At 43.8% G+C, this 20,553-nt stretch overlaps 2 protein-coding genes across 4 annotated transcripts in view; one reads left to right on the top strand and one right to left on the bottom strand.

Moving 5' to 3' along the window:
- Positions 1 to 12,009, top strand: part of SLC13A4 (solute carrier family 13 member 4) — a 41,535-nt gene extending 29,526 nt beyond the window's left edge. For 2 of the 3 annotated variants that reach the window (XR_014516297.1, XR_014516298.1), the window contains exons 10-17: positions 2,445 to 2,546; positions 3,566 to 3,667; positions 4,629 to 4,726; positions 6,288 to 6,418; positions 8,111 to 8,272; positions 9,336 to 9,473; positions 10,389 to 11,420; positions 11,537 to 12,009. Coding sequence is in view for 1 of the 3 variants with exons in the window: in XM_083462014.1 (XP_083318140.1) it covers positions 2,445 to 2,546; positions 3,566 to 3,667; positions 4,629 to 4,726; positions 6,288 to 6,418; positions 8,111 to 8,272; positions 9,336 to 9,473; positions 10,389 to 10,526 (871 nt within the window). In the remaining 2 variants the exon portion in view is untranslated. Of the gene's footprint in view, positions 1 to 2,444; positions 2,547 to 3,565; positions 3,668 to 4,628; positions 4,727 to 6,287; positions 6,419 to 8,110; positions 8,273 to 9,335; positions 9,474 to 10,388 lie in introns of all 3 variants that reach the window. The other variant, XM_083462014.1, reaches the window with a different exon arrangement.
- A 5,670-nt stretch (positions 12,010 to 17,679) lies between these two features.
- On the bottom strand, positions 17,680 to 19,690 carry STMP1 (short transmembrane mitochondrial protein 1). Its single transcript, XM_083462126.1, is given in 4 exon segments — positions 17,680 to 18,285; positions 19,412 to 19,465; positions 19,607 to 19,636; positions 19,640 to 19,690. Coding segments are annotated over 4 exon segments (198 nt in total). The 5' UTR covers positions 19,676 to 19,690; the 3' UTR covers positions 17,680 to 18,207.
- Between the last annotated feature and the right edge of the window lie 863 nt (positions 19,691 to 20,553).

Raw genomic sequence — 20,553 nt, 5'->3', positions numbered from 1 at the left:
TGTTTGAAGTTCTGCCTTTTGGCCAGCTGCATCAGCAGTATTCAAAAACGGCGGCCAGCTGGCTTGATGTACTTTCTTCTGATAAGCTGCTACTGCTGCGGTAGAGTCTTGTTGCTAGAGTCCTGACCTGAGTGCTGTGGGGCTTACTGTGATATGCTCTTTGCTCAGGTGCAGATTGCACCAGCTTTTCATGCTGTGTTCAGAACCATTTCTTGCAAAACACAGGTGGTAGAGATGTAGGGGCCAGCTCATTTTAGCTCAGAGGTGAGGAATCTCTGGCCCTCCAGATGATATTGGATGCACTGCCTTCAGTGCTCACTATCGGCTGCTGTGTCTGGGGCTGGTGGGAGCTGGACTCCAAGAACATCTGAAAAGCCATCCCTGTTTCAGTATGCTTTTAGTTAAGGTGCTGGGCTGGGTATTTTAATCACTTAAATTATTGGTAGCCAGCATGTTAGTCAGATGTTGTTGAACTACAACTCCCATCATCCTTTGGTTGCTAGTCATGCAAATACATGTAATATAATGTTGTTGGACCACAACTCCCATTATTCCCAACCATTGGTCAGACTGGCTGGGGCAAGGGGAGCTGGGAATCCAAAAACATCTGAAAGGCACCACATTGACTACCCCTGGTTTAAATGGTTATCTCTGTAATTGTTAAAATATGTTTTTAGGTGTGTTTTATGTTTTTCATCATGTGTGAGAGATACATCAGGAGGGCTTGCCCTGAAATACTGGGAATGAGCAAAGAAACAAATTAAAGTTTGCCAACAGCAAAAACCCCTGCCTTATTTTGTGCAGATCATCTACAGAAGTGTTGTCCTCCATGCTTCACTTTGGGGATGTGATAGTCTTTGCGTAAAACTACACTGTATATTGCACACTGCTCTGCAATCCCATTTATTTCTGTGGGATATCTGCAAGAGATTTTCTTAGTTTACTCACAGTTACAGTTTTTCCTTACATGCCCATGATCCCTGACTTTTGGCCACATTGGCTAACACTGATGGGAGTTGTAGTCCAGCAACTTCTGGAAGGCCACAGGTTCCCCACCTGTGAAGAGAAACCACATTTCAGTGGAAACTATGCAGAAGGGGATCTACTCCTGTTTATTTTCACTATCACCCAAAAATGGTACAGTTTGGGTGGGTTTGAGAGAGGGATTGTAATTGGCTCACCTTTATCCAGTATATGGATTTCAATGCTTTTTAACATCTTTATGCGCCCCCTTGCCCAGATTATCCGGAGCTTTGGGCTGGGCTGTCATCAATATGCTGATGACACTCAGCTCTATCTGCTGATGGATGGCCACACCAACTCGGCCCCTTACACACTGACCAGATGCTTGGAAGCTGTAGCTGGATGGTTTCGGGGGAGCCGATTGAAACTAAATCCTTCGAAGACAGAGGTCCTATGGCTAGGTCGGGATAGCATGGGGATGAGGGACCAACTCCCTTCTCTTGCGGGGGCCCAATTAGTGCCATTGCCTTCCGTTAAGAGTTTGGGTGTAATCCTTGACGCCTCCCTTTCCATGGAGGCCCAAGTCACAGCAACAGCCAAGGCGACATTTTTCCACCTTCGCCGCATCAAGCAGTTGGTCCCTTACCTTTCCCGCCCCGACCTGGCCACAGTGATCCATGCGACAGTCATTTCCAGGCTTGACTACTGTAATTCACTCTACGCGGGGCTGCCCTTGAAGCTGTCCCTGAAACTCCAGCGGGTGCAGAATGCTGCAGCGAGGCTCCTCACGGGGTCTCTGCCATGGGAGCATATTCATCCAGTGCTTTTCAAGCTGCACTGGCTCCCGGTGGAGTACAGGGTCAGATTTAAGGTGCTGCTTTTGACCTTTAAAGCCCTTCACGGCCTAGGACCCTCGTACCTACGGGACCGCCTCGCCTGGTATGCCCCACGGAGAGCCTCAAGGTCCATAAATAACAACACCCTAGTGGTCCCAGGCCCTAAGGAAGTTAGATTGGCTTCAACCAGAGCCAGGGCCTTTTCAGCACTGGCCCCAACTTGGTGGAACGCTCTGTCTCATGAGACCAGGGCCCTGCAGGATCTGATTTCTTTCCGCAGGGCCTGTAAGACAGAGTTGTTCCGCCTGGCCTTTGGATTGGAGCCAATTTGATTCCCTCCCCCCCTTTTTTCTTTTTTCTTTTCCTTCTCCTGCAATGAGGCTTCATTTTAATATTTTAATGTTCCATTATTTTAATGTTGTATTTTATTTTTGTTTTTAAGTTTTAATCACTCATCTTGTTTTTATTATTGCTTGTAAGCCGCTCTGAGCCCGGCCTTGGCTGGGGAGGGCGGGGTATAAATAAAAAATTATTATTATTATTATTATTATTATAAGTTGAGTGATGAAAATAGAGAATATTTGGTGCAAACCGAGTTATACAACTCTAATTGCTTTCTGTTTCCATGCCTCACATTATTTTCAGTTTTAAAGAGACATGTTCACTAAGCAAGAAGAAGAAGACCAGACGGGAAGAGATGTCTGAGAAGAGAATCCAGGAAGAATATGAGAAACTGGGAAATATTAGGTAAAATCATAGAGTCATAGCTTTGGAAAGGACATTAAACATCACCAGGTTTAGCACTCACAGCATCCTGTCTAGTTTCTGCTTAAATATCTACAGCAAAGGAGAGATCCACCACCTCCCGAGTCAGTCTGTCAAACAGCTCCTATCAGTAGGAAGTTTCTCTTGAGCTTCAGCCACAATCTGCTTCCCTTCCATTTCCACCTAAGGGGAAGGGCTGTAGCTCAGTGGTAGAGCACCTGCTTTGCATTCAGAAGGTCCCAGGTTCAATCCCCGGCATCTCTAGGTAGGACTGAGCATTTTCCTTGTTTGGAACTTTGGAAAGCCATTGCCAAGTAGTGTAGAAAATACTGTGTTCAATGAACCAGTGGTCTGGCTAGGTATACAGAAACTGCCTATGTTACCTCTTGAGTCTGTTCTGTCTTCTAGTCCTTTAAATATTTGAAGAACTGTATAGGTTTTGCTTCTCATGCATAGGCATCGGAGAATTTGATTCAATTTGCATTTAAAGGCAAAGTTACATAATTTGTACTTTCTATAACATTACATGAAGCAAAACTCAGGTGTTCTTTGAAGTTCACACTTCTCTGAACTTTGCAGTACAGTTCTCCAGCCAAGCAGAAATGCATGTATCAAGTTCTAGAAAAGCATATAATTAACATTAATGAACATGACATACAAAAATGCATTATATTAGGGGAACCTGCTTTGTAGAAATGATCATACTAGAAAAGAATTGCTTACAAAAAGGTGCATGTTAGAATAAATTCTGATGGATTTTCAGGCAGACTCTTTACTTTGAAAAAATCATAAACTAATGTGGAGAATTTAAGATTGGGAAAATGAGAAACTGAGAGGATGGAAAAATTGCCCGTTGCTACACATGCACAGCTGTCAACTGAGGAGCTGAGTGTTTGGTTTTTTAATTAAAAAAAAAAAAGAGCTAACTGCTAATCAGTAAAATCTTTCTTTATTGGCCTCTCTAGTATTAAATGCTTCCCCTTGTCCCATTTCCTTTCTAGTTATCCAGAGTGGGTGACAGCGTTCTTTTTCATCTTGATGACTTTGCTCTGGTTTACAAGGGAGCCTGGATTTGTCCCAGGCTGGTCATCCTTCTTTGGAAAGTAAGTTCCTAGTTCGTAGCAATAACTTTTCCAAGTGGAGTTGGGAGGGGCAGAGTGGGCAAGAAGGACCTGTGTAATATTTGGTGCCATATTTAATACTGAAATGTCAACGAGGCCTCCAGCGCCACATTTGGTGTCAGGCAAACGCCCCACCACCACCGAGATCATTCCATTGTAACTATCCAACCTCCCAAAATGTTAACACCTCTTGCGATGGTTTGACCCCTTTCCACTTTAACAGTGCAAATTCTACAAGCACCCTCCATATCTCCTCAAAATCATTTCTCCTGCATATTCCCCGCCTTACCTTAATGACACATGTTAATTTATCATTAATAGCTATATCCCACACCTCTTGATGCTGTCAGTAAATTTGTGGGCAAGGCCTTCGGTCTATGCTACACTTAAGCCATTTATGGCAATAAATGCGCTGCCACAACTTACAAACGTAGTTTTTCAGTTTTTCTGAAGATACATATGTGAAGCTTCAGCCCCAAATATCTGAAGGGCCATCTCCTTCCCTCCAGACCCTCTCAGGTTGTAAGATTTGAGACCTTCTTTGTTGTTGTACCACCTTCAGAGATTTGAGGGATGACAACTCAGGAGAGGGCATCTTTTGGGGCTGCCCCCATGCTGTGGAATTCCCTCCCCACAGAGGTAGATTTGGCATCTTCATTTTGTAGTTTTCCTAGCATTTTGAAGACACATCTCTTTGTCATGGCCTTTGACACTTGAGATATATATTAGGACCCACCCTGGTGTTACTGGTCCTATAACATGTATAAAAAATATGGCATGGTGTTTTGGGGATGTAACATGGAGTCTAAGAACTGCAAGAACATGAGCAGCATGCCAGTAAAACTTGCAACAAGCCATTAAGAAGAAACAGGAGGAGCCACACAGATCTCTGCTGCCTGTTTTCCCTGCCTTCTATAAAACAACTCCCATGTCTCTTCCCTAGGAAAGGCTATCGGACCGATGCCACAGTCTCTGTTTTCCTTGGGTTCCTCCTCTTTTTGATTCCAGCAAAGAAGCCATGCTTTGGAAAGAAGAGGAAAGGTATGAGGGACTCAAACATAAGAGCACTCGACACATCTTGTATTAGCTCCTTTTGGTCTCCATCCACACACAAAGTACCTGCAGGGGAGTTCACACATTCAAATCAGTCACAACAGTGAGCTTCAGATAATACTTGTTTCCAGATTGGCTCCCATTGGGAGCATTTGCGTAACATACGTAGGAAAGAGGCAATGATGTATGATGATTAACCACATGGGGGCAATTCCAGCCATTTGCATTCTAGTTTGCTTGTGAACTCTGAGGCTTTCCTGAAAACTGGCTGTCAGATGATGGTGTGGTTGCTCGAGAGTAAACAGGCAAGACTCCGACCTGTCTTTTCCAGACTTTATTCTTGGTGCAAACTATTTACAGTGAAGAGCGTTGTAAGTTCATGTCTGGCTCAGTCGCTAACAGAATCTGGGAGTGGTCGGTTTTTGTACCTCCCCCAGCATAAAAGTCACGTCGCCCCCAACCTTTTCCATCCCTCCCTGCACCAGAGCCTACTGCACAGAATGGGTGCTGGCAGGGGCGAACTTCCCGCCTCTCCGGTTTGCTCGGCTTGGTGTTGAGGCTCTCCCTAGCATCCCCTGGTCCCTGCACCTCTTCTCCACTGGAGGTGGGGCTTTCCTCCTCACCGGAAGAGGTACTGCTTCGCAAGATTTTTGGAGGCTCCCTGTAACACAACTGCCCTTCCATCTCTCGCCTCTGAGCTGATGGCAGTTCCCTGACACTGGCCTTACCTAAAATGATGCCCTCCTGATGTTTGGGACTACAACTCCCATCAACCCCAGCAGCATACAACCATGCTGGCTAAGCTATATGGGAGTTGTAGTCCAAAACATTGGGTAAGGCTGCTGTAAAAGAAGGCAGTGGTCTTCTGCTAGATTAATAAATTCTTACTTTTTATAGGAGGGCCAGACTTCTTTCCCTGAGGCTTTTCTTTTCACTAGATTCTGGCTGGGGCCAGCTTCCATTTTCTCAGCTCTTTTGTCCCATCAGCCTCCCCTCCCAATATATAATGTCAAAGGCCAGGTTCAAGAGGTGTATCTTCAGCATATTGCAGAAGCTAAAGGTCTAAACAAACCTTTTGGGGGGGGGATTCCACAATTTAGGGGCTGCCTCTTCCTTACCTCAGATTCTCCAGGCTTGTTTCAGCTGGGCACGATCACAGTTTGCTTCACACACTCACTTCAGCAAATTGAAAGCAGAACAGGAACAACAATTTGCCCCTCAGAAGAAAATGTTGGCCTTTTGCGACTGCTAAGTGAGACCACTTTTAACCCAAGCCTTCTTTTTCGGCACATCCTCAGTGTAAGCGGTTTCATATAGGCTCCAGTTTCTAACTAGATTTGTGGGTTTTGGTTTTTTTTAAAAAAAAAAAAGTTCAGAGCAAAAAAGCAATGCAGAGGGAGGATGTCTTCATTCCTGTCAGTCCTGTTCCAGGACTCTGTGTTTCTTTGTGAACATTTCCTGACAGTGTGTTCCACGCCAATCTGAGTTTGCAAAGGAACCTGGGGAAATTACAATTTTATTTTTCTGTGTGTGTTTTGCTTTGATGCAGGAGATGTTCCAAATTCCACCGATGTTAACGCAGGGGAACCAATAATCACCTGGAAGGACTTTGAGAAAACCATGCCCTGGGAGATTGTGGTCTTGGTTGGAGGAGGTTATGCTTTAGCAGCTGGATGCAAGGTAACACCATTATCCCCAGATAACCCCCTGTGCTATAAAACTGGGATCCACACATGTTGGAGCTCCTTAACAATGATGTAACTCTCTTCAAGAGAATGCTGTTTTATCTCAGGTCACACACACCCTAGTCACTCAGTTTCACTCTCTCTGGTGCACCAAAGATACTATTCTTTGAGCTTCCCCCCTCTCTCTTTTTCTCCTTCCTGTTCTACACATGTCCCCCACAACACTGGACTGAAATTATACTCTGAAGACTGATGGCTGGATGACTTTCACTGTAATATTGGGACCTAGTCACAGTTAGAGATGAAGTGAATTCAGCACTGCAGTGAATTCCCTGCAGTTGGAAATGCTCACCCCAGTTTGAGACCCTCGGTCCCTCCCGAATTTAGGAGTGGGTCAAAAACATTGATTTCGTTCTATTAATTTGTACACCATCCTTCATCATGTTGACATGATCTCCAGGATGGTTTCCAGCAATACATAAAAATGCATTGAGCAAAACTTATAAATGCAATCCAGTTAGTAAAATCACAATAGACCAAAAGCATGAAGCCAAAGAATTCCTGGTGGCTGCAGGAAGGCCCCAGGCTCAATCCTTAATTTTAGTTTTATTTTATTTTATTTATTAGATTTATATACCGCCCATCATACGATCTTAGGGTGGTTCAGAGAACAAAATACAGGATAAAAACAAGTAAATAGCTAAAACAAAACAGCAAAACAATAACCCCTGCTTCCCTACTCTACCCTGAAGGCCAGATTAACATAAGCATACTGAAGTGGAAGCAACATGAAGATCATATTTTTCAGCAATCTCCCGTTATGACGAGAGATCCCCCACTCACTATTCTGAACAACTTTTTTAAAAATAAAAAATGCAAGAGTGCACTATACTGAGAACACACATACAGTTTTGCAGAAATAGATTACTGTACAGGGATTGCCAAATCAGAATTGTAGGGTCATCTTAAATTTATGAGGAAAACCTACTTAGGGAACAAAAGTTATTGTGAGCATTTTAATCTAAATATAATCAATGCTGCAATTATTAAGAAAACTATAGTAACCAATGCCTTTTCTCTGGCTTCTGGCCCATGTAAACTCTCTGAAGTTTCTCCACCAGGCATCAAGCCCACTGCCTCCTCCTGCTCCATGGCAGGAAGGTATCGGAGAAAGTATCTCCAAGCAGGGCATTTGGAAGGTGGGGGCAGAGATGAGGGAAAGCCCCACTGTGTTATTGAGGGTCCTAGTGCTATCTTCTGCTAATTTAGCTGAACCCAGGCCACATAGCCCAACTTGGTACAGTGGTACCTCGGGTTAATAACTTAATTCATTCTGGAGGTCCATTCTTAACCTGAAACTGTTCTTAACCTGAAGTACCACTTTAGCTAATGGAGCCTCCCGCTGCCGCCACGCCGCCGCTGCACAATTTTTGTTCTCATCCTGAAGTAAAGTTCTTAACCCGAGGTACTATTTCTGGGTTAGCAGAGCCTGTAACCTAAAGTGTCTGTAACCTGAAGCATCTGTAACCCGAGGTACCACTGTATTCAGTTATGTTTGCTCAGCTCAGTGTAGTGACCAGTCCATTCTGTATTCCTGCAGAGTAGTGGGACTGATGTCTTGAAAAGATGCTGATGGACTGGAGATGCCCGACTTCAGTTTTTTTCACTCACTGTCTTTCCCCCACAGACTTCCGGCCTTTCCACATGGATTGGGCGACAAATGTTATCCCTGAGTAGCCTTCCCTCTTGGGCTGTCAGTCTGTTGGCCTGTGTCCTGGTCTCCATAGTAACAGAGTTTGTTAGTAACCCAGCAACTATAACCATCTTCCTACCTATTTTATGCAGCATGGTGAGTACAGATTTTGGATCAATTTATTATCAATCAATCACCTAGTTACAGATATGTCTCAAGGCAACTTGCAGACATGTCTTTAAAACAGCTAAAATGGTTTTTAAAGGAGTACAAATACAACTGAAAATAAGTTTGAAAACAATACAAAACGAAGACCCGAAAACTTGCCGAAACAAACATATTATTGCAGAGTAATCCTACACATGCGTACCTAAAAGGTAAATGGATATAAGATTGCTGCCTTAGTCCTGGAGTCAGCAACCCTTTAGGACCCAGAAACTGTTGTGGACACTACAAAATACCCATTTCACAGAAGAAAAATGGATGGTGCTCAACCGCCCCTCCCAAATAGAAGGCAAAACACCAAGTCCCCTCCCACAAAACAAATAAAACACAGACCAAAAAAAGGAACGTTCTGCCCCCAACCTAAGGCAACCCCCCCCCCCAGGGCAAACAACCAGAACCTGCACCCCCGCCAGCCCAAATTTTAAAAATGAAAGGACAAAGGGACTTGGGTGCAGTGGTGCCTACAGGTGCCACTTTGGAGGTCCATGCCTTGATCGAATACTGTATCCACTAAGGGACGTGGGTGGTGCTCTGGTCTAAACCACTGAGCTTCTTGGGCTTGCCAATCAGAAGGTCGGCAGTTCGGATCCCCGTGATGGCATGAGCTCCCGTTGCTCTGCCCCGGCTCCTGCCAACCTAGCAGGTCGAAAGCACACCAGTGCAAGTAGATAAATAGGTACTGCTGCGGCAGGAAGGTAAATGACATTTCTGTGCGCTCTGGTTTCCATTGCGCCAGAAGCGGTTTGCTCATGCTGGCCACATGACTCGGAAAGCTGTCTGTGGACAAATGCTGGCTCCCTCGGCCTGAAAGCAAGATGAGCACTGAAACCCCATAGTTGCCTTTGACCGTCCAGGGGTCCTTTACCTTTTACCTTATTCTATCTACTACCTGACATTGGCTCTGAAAAACAATGGTTTCCTGCAAGGAATAGGTTTTGGTAGTCTACTACTTTCTTTGACTACAAATGCTCATATCTCCCCTTTCTCTTTCCAGTCGGAAACCCTACAAATCAACCCTCTGTACACCCTGATCCCTGTCACCATGTGCATCTCTTTTGCGGTGATGCTGCCAGTGGGCAACCCCCCAAATGCCATTGTCTTCAATTATGGGCACTGCCAGATCAAAGATATGGTAAGTACCAAGAGTGATGCATCCAGAATGATCAGTGATCAAACTGGTTAGATAAGGGGCAGTGATAATAATCAGTTAACACTGCAACTGTTTTGTTGTGGTGCTTAAATGATGGTTTTCCCCCAAATTTGAAACTGGATAGCATCTATCATTTCAATTGTGAGTTCAGATTGGATGTCAACATTTTTGTGAATTGCGCAAGGAATGTGCTTGAGGAATCTTGACTGGGGACCAAGGAATAGCCTCTTACCTATAATTTTACACAAGTGCCAAAGGTTTCGAAACATGCACCCCCTCCATCCTCCATTCAGATATCATCCCAGTTCTGTTACATGTGTATATCGGAACCCACATACCCATGACACCAACACGCATTTCTACAAGAGCAACGAAAACACTAGCATAGAGACAGACATGTTTTGGTTTAAATGCATGCATACCTTTTATTTGGGGACTGAGGTTTCCTGAAATAAGGCAATACTTAGAGTCAAGTTCTCAGCCAGGTGTTGTGCAGAATGAGTTACCAGGCTATGGCACAAAGGCAAAATCAAGAGGAGAATTATCCTGCCCCATTATCAGCAGCTTCATCAATGAAGTTATTAGCACAATTTACAAGCAGACTGGATCAGATGGAGAAGGGCCAAAGGAAGGTGTGGTTGTGGATGCACTTGTGTTAAAATGTGGAAAACAACCACAATACAAAAGCTATATCTCACCTGCTCTAGGATGAACTGAAATCTCACCACCCCTTGCTAATGTTGAGGATTTTGTCCAGAACATTTTAGAAAAATGATTAATCTCATAATTTCATTGAAGGCATGTCTACCTGTACCCCTTGCTACCTTGAGAGGAGAAGTCCTGCCTTAACTGATGACAATTAATGTGGTTTGTTTCCCTTGTTTTTTTCATTCATAGATCAAAGCTGGCTTTGGTGTCAATCTGATTGGTCTAGTGGTTGTTACAGTGGCAATAAATACTTGGGGAATTAGACTCTTTCACTTGGATAAGTTTCCAGACTGGGCAACAGCCAGCAATGTCACTGGTCCATCATAGTCAGCGTCCACAGAACTTGCTGGCTCACAGCAAGTTGGGAGCAAAATATTTGCACAGCTGTTAAGAAAGGAAAACACTTGAGTGTATATTTGTTCCATTAACCTGAACTAAGTAAGAAGTAACTCTGTTGGAGGTTTCCCTAACAATCATCATATCTCCACCATCTAGTACTGAAGGGGTTGGGAAAAGCATGCATTATTCTTGTCTTTCAGCAATACCATGGAATTGCTTTGATCCCCCACCCCCCCGTCTTTTCCACAGAAAACCCATTTTTGTTCTACAGAACACTCAGCCAATTTGTCTTCTTTACTTGATACATAAATCACAGTGCCTACAGTCCCAACATCCAAAGTGTGTTTTGAAGACTGTATCCATATGTATATATCTATAGAACATTTTTTTAAAAGAAAAAGTAAAAAGTTGTATGTGGAGTTATTTATTTGGTAACAAGGAAGAACCAATTTGATCGGCCAATTCTCAAGGCTCAACTGCACAGCTGCCCTTTGGTCCAGGGAGAAGACCAGGTCCATAGTAGACCAGGGTTCAAATCCCACCTCAGCCGTGAAGCTCACTGAGTAATCTTGGGCCGGTCATTGTCTCTCAGTCTAACTTAAAAGGGTTCCTGCAATTATAAAATGAAGAGGGGAAAGAACCATATAGGCCACCTGGAGCTCCTTGGATGAAAGGCAGGGCATAAATGTAATAATAAATTAAATAAAAACAGCCAGAGGGCATCAGGCTGCATTATGCACTCTTGTGATGGTGTGTTACCAAACTGCTAGCATGAAGAAGGAACCCAGTGATAGAGAAAGCTGGGGAGGCAGATATCCAGCCTCTGGCTAATTATATTCCTCATTCTCCAACTTTGATGCTCATCTGCCTTCTGTGGCAGAGGCTTGACAACCATATGTCAGGAGTGCTCTGATGGTGTTTCCTGCTTGGCAGGGGGTTGGACTCGATGGCCCTTGTGGTCTATTCCAACTCTATGATTCTTGATTCTACGATTCAAGTAAAGTTTTTTCAAGTAAAACTTGAAAGCCTCATCAACACCACATTCACTTGCCAGAGCAAGGAGCGTCCTTCAGATGCTTGGCACTCTTGCAGATGATGCATCATTCCTGTTCTAAATATATATACATTCCTAGATCTCTGTTCTCCTTCCACTACACTACACTATACTACGGGGGCAGCCTTGAGGTGGCAAACCAGACTCCCAGAGAGAACAATTTACACCTGAATCTCTCCCAAACTAAATACCAGGCCTCTACAATAGGCATATTATTTTAATAACTGATGTAACCAGAAACTCTTGGATGTGTACAGAAATAAATAGAGCCTTTGTTAACCACAGTAACTGTACTAGGATCAATTTTTTGTGTGGGGAGGGTTCCCCATTAAAGGGGAGGGCTCCTCTGATGCTAATAAAAATGTCTATGCTGTAGAAATTGCTTGTGAATAAAATAAATTATTCAAGCTTCGGAAATTATTGTGATCTGTAGACATATTAATGGAGATGTTGAAAGCCTGAGTGAGTACTCTGCGGCAGTGCTTTCTTCCCTAGAAAAATAGGTGCCGGTATTCATCGTGAAGCTGTTACGCAGTAAGTCCCACACTTTTTAACAAAACAAAAAAGAAAGGTGCTGGTACTGCATACAATCTAGTACCCCCCTTGCGGGGGAAGCACTGCTCTGGGCCCTCTGCAGAGATGACATAGCAGTGCCACAAGCCTCCACATGTAGAGATGGCTGGCTTGGCAAGTGACGGAGACCCAGTTCACACTTCACCTCATCATCTTGGGATCCACTTCCCCTACAGTGACTTCTTCCCACACGATTCCAGCAGTATGTAGTACTAGCACCAGAGAGACCCATGTTTAAATGGCCACTCAGGCATGAGCACACTCAGTAGGTCAAGGGTTCCCCAACTGGGGCTGTGAGATTCATTCTGTTGGTCTATGGCACGCCTGTGACCAGAAGGGAGTTGGCAGTCATGAGGGGAGAAGTAGACGTGGCCACCCATTGAGTTGTTAATTTAAGTGGATGATTGACAACAAAGAAAATTCTCTGTGCATGTAGACCAAGTTGCAAACAACTCAACAACAACAACAAAATGGAAAACAGCTAAACTATTAATGTCTTGAGCAATATACAGGAAAGCAACTGAATTAGAAATGCCTTGGGTAATTTATTAGGACACTTGTTTTGATTATCTCAAAGTTAAAGAGGCAATTCCAGGGCAAACCATTTCCAGATTCAAAAGTCCTGTTCCAGCTGGACACAGAATGCCACCATTGTTGCCCAAATATATACGTTCTATTAAGTGCATCTGAAATAATTTTACCATTCTACTAAGAGAGAGAGAACTGGATTTGAGCACCGAATTTGCTTCAGTGTGACAACTGTAAGTTATTGATTGTAGATAACTCCACAGCTCCATTAAAACAGCAAGTTTTTATCTGATGTTTGGAGTGCGGCAGGAACAAGATGATCTCTCCCATTCCATTTAGTTCAAAGATGAAGAACTATCTCCCATCAGCCCCAGTGAGACAATTAATATGGGGGAAATTAATATGGGGGGGAAGGAATTATCATCCAACAGCATCTAGAGGGCCACAACTTCTCCACAACTTCTCCTTCAGCTTCACTGGTATCTTTTCCTCATTCAGATGCATTGATAGAACACGCAAAGAAGTAACCCAGACATGACAGTACAGATGGAAGCATTCAGGCCTGGGATTTGCAGTGTTTTAGGAACAGAGGCTGATAGGAAGTTGCCAATACCCTGAGTTAGACTACTGGCCCATCTAGTCAGCCATGTCTACACTTCTTGGTAGTGGTTGTTCTTCGGGATTTCAGAGTGAGTTCTTTCTCATCCTTACCTGGAAATGCCAGAAACTAAACCTGGGACCTTCTTCGCAGAAAGCACAGCGAGCCAGAACCTTTCCAACATTACCAGTGACTGTGGGCTATTTTACGGATTCACAAATACACTCCTGAACCTTGGTCAAAGACAGCAGAAAAAGAACCTTCATACAGCCAAGTATCCTCTTTTCCTACATTATAAGCTGTCCTGAGTATTGCTATAAAGTACTATATCTATCTATCATCTATCAGTACCTCTTGCAAGCATTGCTCAAGATGCTACACTTGCTAGACCCTCACAGATGAAAAATTACAGCATGGGGAAAACTGGTGTTCGTATCGACCTATATTTATTTTATTTTTTGATTATCTTCACTGATTTTTTTTTAAAGTATAACAACAAACATACATATCTTCAACCCTGCCTGCTCCCTTTCTTGCTTTGAATGCATAAGTGATTTCAGCCACAAATTCAGCACTGACATTTTACATCTCCCTTGCCTCCCTTTTCATAGAAATGGGCATTGCCAATAGACTAGAAGAGAAGCATACCTCTTTCGGAAGTAGACAAACATCCCTGGTATTACAATTTTGTTTGTTTGTTTTCTTGCAATGAGGAGCAATGTAGAACCACTCTTCAATGAAACTGCTAACATTAAGAGCACCTACTCTACAGAGCCCAGGTTCAGTTTTTGGCATGTCCAGGTAGCGCTGGGAATCCCCCTGCCTGAAACCCTGGAGAGCTACTGCCAGTCAGTGTAGACAATATTGAGCTAGATGGACCAAGGGTTGGGAGAATCTCTGCCTGCAGGCATGGAAGTAGATGGAGCTTTATGCTAGTCATAGAATCATAGAATCATAGAGTTGGAAGAGACCACAAGGGCCATCGAGTCCAACCCCCTGCCAAGCAGGAAACACCATCAGAGCACTCCTGACATATGGTTGTCAAGCCTCTGCTTAAAGACCTCCAAAGTAGGAGACTCCACCACACTCCTTGGCAGCAAATTCCACTGTCGAACAGCTCTTACTGTCAGGAAGTTCTTCCTAATGTTTAGGTGGAATCTTCTTTCTTGTAGTTTGGATCCATTGCTCCGTGTCCGCTTCTCTGGAGCAGCAGAAAACAACCTTTCTCCCTCCTCTATGTGACATCCTTTGATATATTTGAACATGGCTATCATATCACCCCTTAACCTCCTCTTCTCCAGGCTAAACATGCCCAGCTCCCTTAGCCGTTCCTCATAAGGCATCGTTTCCAGGCCTTTGACCATTTTGGTTGCCCTCCTCTGGACACGTTCCAGTTTGTCAGTGTCCTTCTTGAATTGTGGTGCCCAGAACTGGACACAGTACTCCAGGTGTGGTCTGACCAGAGCAGAATACAGTGGCACGATTACTTCCCTTGATCTAGATGCTATACTCCTATTGATGCAGCCCAGAATTGCATTGGCTTTTTTAGCTGCCGCGTCACACTGTTGGCTCATGTCAAGTTTGTGGTCAACCAAGACTCCTAGATCCTTTTCACATGTACTGCTCTCAAGCCAGGTGTCACCCATCTTGTATTTGTGCCTCTCATTTTTTTTGCCCAAGTGCAATACTTTACATTTCTCCCTGTTAAAATTCATCTTGTTTGTTTTTGCCCAGTTCTCTAATCTGTCAAGGTCGTTTTGAAGTGTGATCCTGTCCTCTGGGGTGTTAGCCACCCCTCCCAGTTTGGTGTCATCTGCAAATTTGATCAGGATGCCCTTGAGTCCATCATCCAAGTCGTTGATAAAGATGTTGAATAAGACTGGGCCCAAGACAGAACCCTGTGGCACCCCACTAGTCACTCTTCTCCAGGATGAAGAGGAACCATTGATGAGCACCCTTTGGGTTCGGTCAGTCAGCCAGTTACAAATCCACTGAGTGGTAGCATAGTCAAGACCGCATTTTACCAGCTTCTTTACAAGAATATCATGGGGCACCTTGTCAAATGCCTTGCTGAAATCTAGGTAGGCTACATCCACTGCGTTCCCTTCATCTACCAGGCTTGTAATTCTGTCAAAAAACGAGATCAGGTTAGTCTGACATGACTTATTTTTCAGAAATCCATGCTGACTATTGGTGATCACAGCATTCCTTTCTAGGTGCTCACAGACTGTTTGCTTAATGATCTGTTCCAGAATCTTCCCTGCTATTGATGTCAGACTGACTGGGCGGTAATTATTTGGGTCCTCTCTTTTCCCCTTTTTGAAAATAGGGGAATCCTGGTCTGTGTTTGCTACTACTTGAACCTTCATAATTATGTCAGCACCACGGACCAGGGTGCCCTTGCCAAATAGTTCTGGCACTTCAGAAACCCATTAGCGACTTTCGAAAGCCATCGCCGCTGATGTACAAAGGATTGCAGATCTCGAAAGAGACGGAAGAAGTCCGCTCAATTCACATTAATGGGTACTGACATCAGAATGTCTCTTGGCTTTGTTTAGAACTAGCTTTGTTTGCCTGAAAGTTAATTGCTTGGCAGATTTGAATAAACAGGAACTTTAAAAATGAGGTCGAGGGGACCCCTCAGTTTTTTCTTGTAGTGTATACAGAATGGACACTCTGCATTTCTGGGAAAGGAAGCAAAAACATTCTTTGATAAAATGCCTGTGAAGGAATTCAAGTTCTTTTAGCCCAAAAAATTCTCATTTGAAGAGGGGATTTCTTACCACGGCAGAACAATGTGCACCTGTATGTCACAGACTCAAAATATAGTAAAAAGAAAAAAAGAAAAAAAGGAAGCTCTAGGACAGGCATCCCCAACCTTCGGCCCTCCAGATGTTTTGGAATACAATTCCCATCATCCCTGACCACTGGTCCTGTTAGCTAGGGATCATGGGTTGTAGGGATCATGGGAGTTGTAGGCCAAAACATCTGGAGGGCTGCAGGTTGGGGATGTCTGCTCTAGGACATAATCCAAGAGAATTGCTGGTTTCAGTATGTAAGGTTGTATAAATATATACCTCAAGCTCCAGTCAAGGGAATAATCTCCCAGTTCATTCACTGTGAAGTAAACACATTTTAATAGTTGACATAGCTCACCATATTTCAGTATTTACACTTCTCAGACACACACACACCATGACCACCCAGATGTCTTCAAGAAGTCCATGAGAACAGAAACAATGGCTACAGAGATGGCAAGACTCTGGTTATACTTGGGCTTCTGTGATGGGATCTTTGAAGCCAGAGAGTGGAAACGATAAGTCCGTGGGCCAGGAAGCAATGACACTATGGGTTTATCCTGTCTGGGGCTGATCCTGTGTGCAGTTCCCCTTCTGACAGGGAGTCCGCAACCTCATCCACTGAAGAAGGAGCATCTGCCCCCAGCGTCATCACCCTCAACACATACTTCATCCTCCCTCTAGGGAGGAATTGTCAGAGTTCAAGGACACATTCCAGCCAATAAAATAAGTTGATATGGGAGCAAAGGTGTGGGAAGAGCCCCAAAGAGGCCACATTTAGCTCTCAGGCCTCAGGCTCCACACCCCCGACCTGCAATGTACCCATGCTAATGCCTCAGAAATCTGCCCAGTGGAATGAAGCCCATGAGTTTCCATGGCGACTGCTGCAGAGAGGGATCCCATGGACCACCTTGATGCAGATACCCTCCCAATTGTATGTACAACTTTGGGAAGGGGCAAGCATGGGCCGAACACCCATGGCCCTGTACTCCCAGTTCGCACAGTATTAACTGAATGTAAGTGAATGTCTGAATAGTGGACACTCGTTCATTAGGGTGAATGAGGCACTGATCTACCCACCTCAGTCTGCTCTTACCCCCTCATACCTGCTAACTTGCCATATATCTCAGGAGAGGCACCCTTATGGAACTCAGCAGAGAGCAGACCAGGGACAAAACAAGAATTAGGCCACATTCACACCATGCATTTAAAGCACTGTTATGCCACTTTAAACAGCCATGGCTTCCCCCAAAGCATTCTGGGAGCTGCACTTTGTTACTGGTGTTGATCGTCATCAAGAGACCCAAATTGTCCTCAAAGAGTTACAATTCTCAAAGTAGTTTGAGAGACAATTCCTCTTCACAGGGAACAACTTTGTTATTGGGCATCTTGTAAGACTTTTAAAAAAGCAACCAATGTTGAATCTAAGGAGCAACCATACAAAATGCCTGAGAGAAGAAAACGGGTGAAAGCAAGACCGGAAACTATTACAGAGTTCTCTGATTTGCTCAATAATTCACACTCCTTTTGCATAGAAAATACATAGCACAAGAATCAACAAGGTTAAAATAAAATAAAAAAGCCTCTCACTTCAGAGGGGGGAAAGAGAGGAGGACTTTTATCTGTGATTTAGTATATTACAAATAGATTGTACAAAAAAATACTGAATTAATTTTTAAAATACCATTAAAAAATCTTTGGATGCTAATTCCTGACGCATTTTAATTTCTTTCATGAGTCACTTCTACAGCCAGACCATTACTGATTGTCACACTGGAATAATTAATTTCATTACTCTACTCCGAAATCAAATTAATACTGAATAGAAAATATTATTGAAAACAAACACTGAGAACAATAGTCCAATCTCCCAGTCTCTCCCTGCATGGTTTTTCTTATTACACATGGGGTAAAAAGAAAGAAAGAAAAAGAAGTCAAATATCCAGAAAGTGCTAGAAGGTCCCTTGGATGTGGTGACACTTCAGCCTGAGGGCAGCTTGGTTTTTCAAGACTACACATCTGGAGGAAATCCAGAAAAGCCACATGAAGGTTTGGCATCTGCGACCTAGTGGCAAAACTACATGATCTACATTTAATACAGAGACAGCTAGGTAAACATCATTTGTCGTTTGGAGGTTTCTTTCTAGCTTCCACGTCTCTCTTGATGTCTTCAATCTTCTTTGAAATGTTCGGAACCTGTTTGAAAGCAGAACAGGGTATCAGAATCTTCTACTGTTCACAGAATTCATTGTCTGTAGCATGGCGATACCATCATTAGGCCAACCAAAATGTCACAAAGCAGTGAGCAAGCTTTCCATTTATCTTCATCAGTCTGTGTGGTAAGAAAGGCTGGGTGTTTGGTGGGTGGGCACGGGGAAGAGAATTATTGTTTGGTTCTGAAACCCTACAACAGAGTTTCTGTCTCTCTTTTGTTCTGGTGATCTATACGTAGTATACTTAGTGTTAAGGTTTAGACTTAACTTAAACTTACAATAACTTACAATAAGTCTGCTGCAACTGGATTTCTTATGAACAGTGCCAATTCTGAATGTATTGGATTTGTGACCATTATGCTCATTTGCCTTCAGTAGCAGTAAAGCTCTATTGGATGAAATACAATTGCCTCTGGTCTATTTTGGGGGAATCCTGCAATGTGTTTATGTTGTTACTCCGCTAACTATACGTTGGAATCTGCTCTGGATTATATTGAGTAGTATTTCAATGACACCGCCAACCTTTTTGGGCCAGTGGAGGCACTGGGATTTTGAGAAACTGCTCTGGGCACCTGTTACAAAATGGCTGCTGTGGAGGCTACATCACACAAAATGGCTGCCAACTCTAAAAGGGCAGAAAAAGATACTGCACAAAGAAATGTTATGGACCTGCCCCCCCCCTTCACCAATTGTGTGAGGGAGGAAGCACCTACATCAGGTCCTGGTTGCGGGCTTCATCTCGTTGGCCACTGTGAGAACAGGATGTTAAATTACATAGACCACTGGCCTGATCCAGCAGGCCCTTCTTATCTTTTTATGTGTGTTAGATAAGGGTCAATGCAGCTGACTCCGTTTTTGGGCTCTCCATAGGGGAATGGATATAGGGTCTGTCATGATGGGCTTCTGCACTTCAAAATTTGCTGATAGACAACTGATACTGACTTTTAAAATATATCAGATTAACAAGGAAACAGGACAGAGTGGATTTCTAAGTGAACACGTGAAAATGGTATGAACCAGAATATGGAACTGACTTCCCACAAAACTGCAACCCCATAAACAATGTTAACAGAAGCTCAGCAGTAGAAAACTAGCAAAATAATACTTACATCATAGTTCTGGGCCAGATACATCCCAACTACATTGCCAAGTGCAAAACCAACCTAAAGAAGAAATAAAAAGGATAGACAAGGATTATACTTTTCTCCCATCTGGTGAATGTGCTTAAGGATATAGCTTCTCTTCCATTAAGCTTTTTAAAACAAAAAAAAAAACCACAACTTTTTGCCAGTTTCAAAACAAACCTGATACTCATTAAAGTGTTTGTCACATTCTCAGCTGCTGGTATTTGCCAAGTGGTTTCTGCTGCTCATAATGCTTGCTTCGGAAGTTAAGCTACGTAGCAAATACTGTAATTAATTCCTTCAGTCATGATTTTCAGTACAAATGCAGGAATTTTGGAAAATTTCAAACACTTCCTAGCACTTGACAAGCCCCAGAGGATTTTTTCATGGGAGTGGTGATGTTATGTAACATGCTAAAGGCATTGGGGTGGGGGTCCCCCTCCTTCTCCTTACTGCCATTGCTGCTTGCAAAGGAGAAAGTGAAAAATGGCTGCTGCTTCCTCTTTGCTGCAATTGCCTCTCACCAACTCATCCACTCGGGGCTGGAGCAGAGGCGATCAAAGGGGTGCCAATAATTAAACTGAGGGGTAGTAGAGCTGGCAGGGTCTCTATGGTGGGCCCCTTCCCAGGTCATGGACCTTGGTGGATGTCCAACCATGCCATGCCCTGACCCCTGACACTGGATCCAATATGACTGCATGCCCACTATGAAATTGTCATAGATCTAGGATGGGGAACCACAGACTCACGAGGCCAAATGTGGCCTTCAGGACTCTCCCCAGGCTGCACATGTCTTTCACGGGGCACATCCTCCTTGAGTATTTTTGCCTGGCTGGAAATGTGCCACTAAACATCAACAAGGTCTCTTGGTTTCCTGGAAGGAAGGCGGAGAAGTGTCTGTACACAAATCGACTTTTGTGTGGTAGAAATGCACAAAGGTTTCATCCACTCCTCTGCCTACGTTTGCATCCGCTCCCAACCACCACTGGTATATGGCCCCCAAAAGACTACCCATGAAGAAATGCGGACCTCAGGCTGAAAAAGATTCCAAAACCCTGACTTAAGACAGACTAAAGGTTTATCCTAACCCAGCAGTGACCACTCTATGCAAAAGGGTTTTTGTTTTT

Source organism: Podarcis liolepis (genome assembly GCF_965112155.1).
Source record: "Podarcis liolepis genome assembly, chromosome: 10".
Taxonomy (NCBI): domain Eukaryota; kingdom Metazoa; phylum Chordata; class Lepidosauria; order Squamata; family Lacertidae; genus Podarcis; species Podarcis liolepis.
Note: the sequence above shows the minus strand (reverse complement) of the source record. Positions and strands in the feature narration are given on the sequence as shown.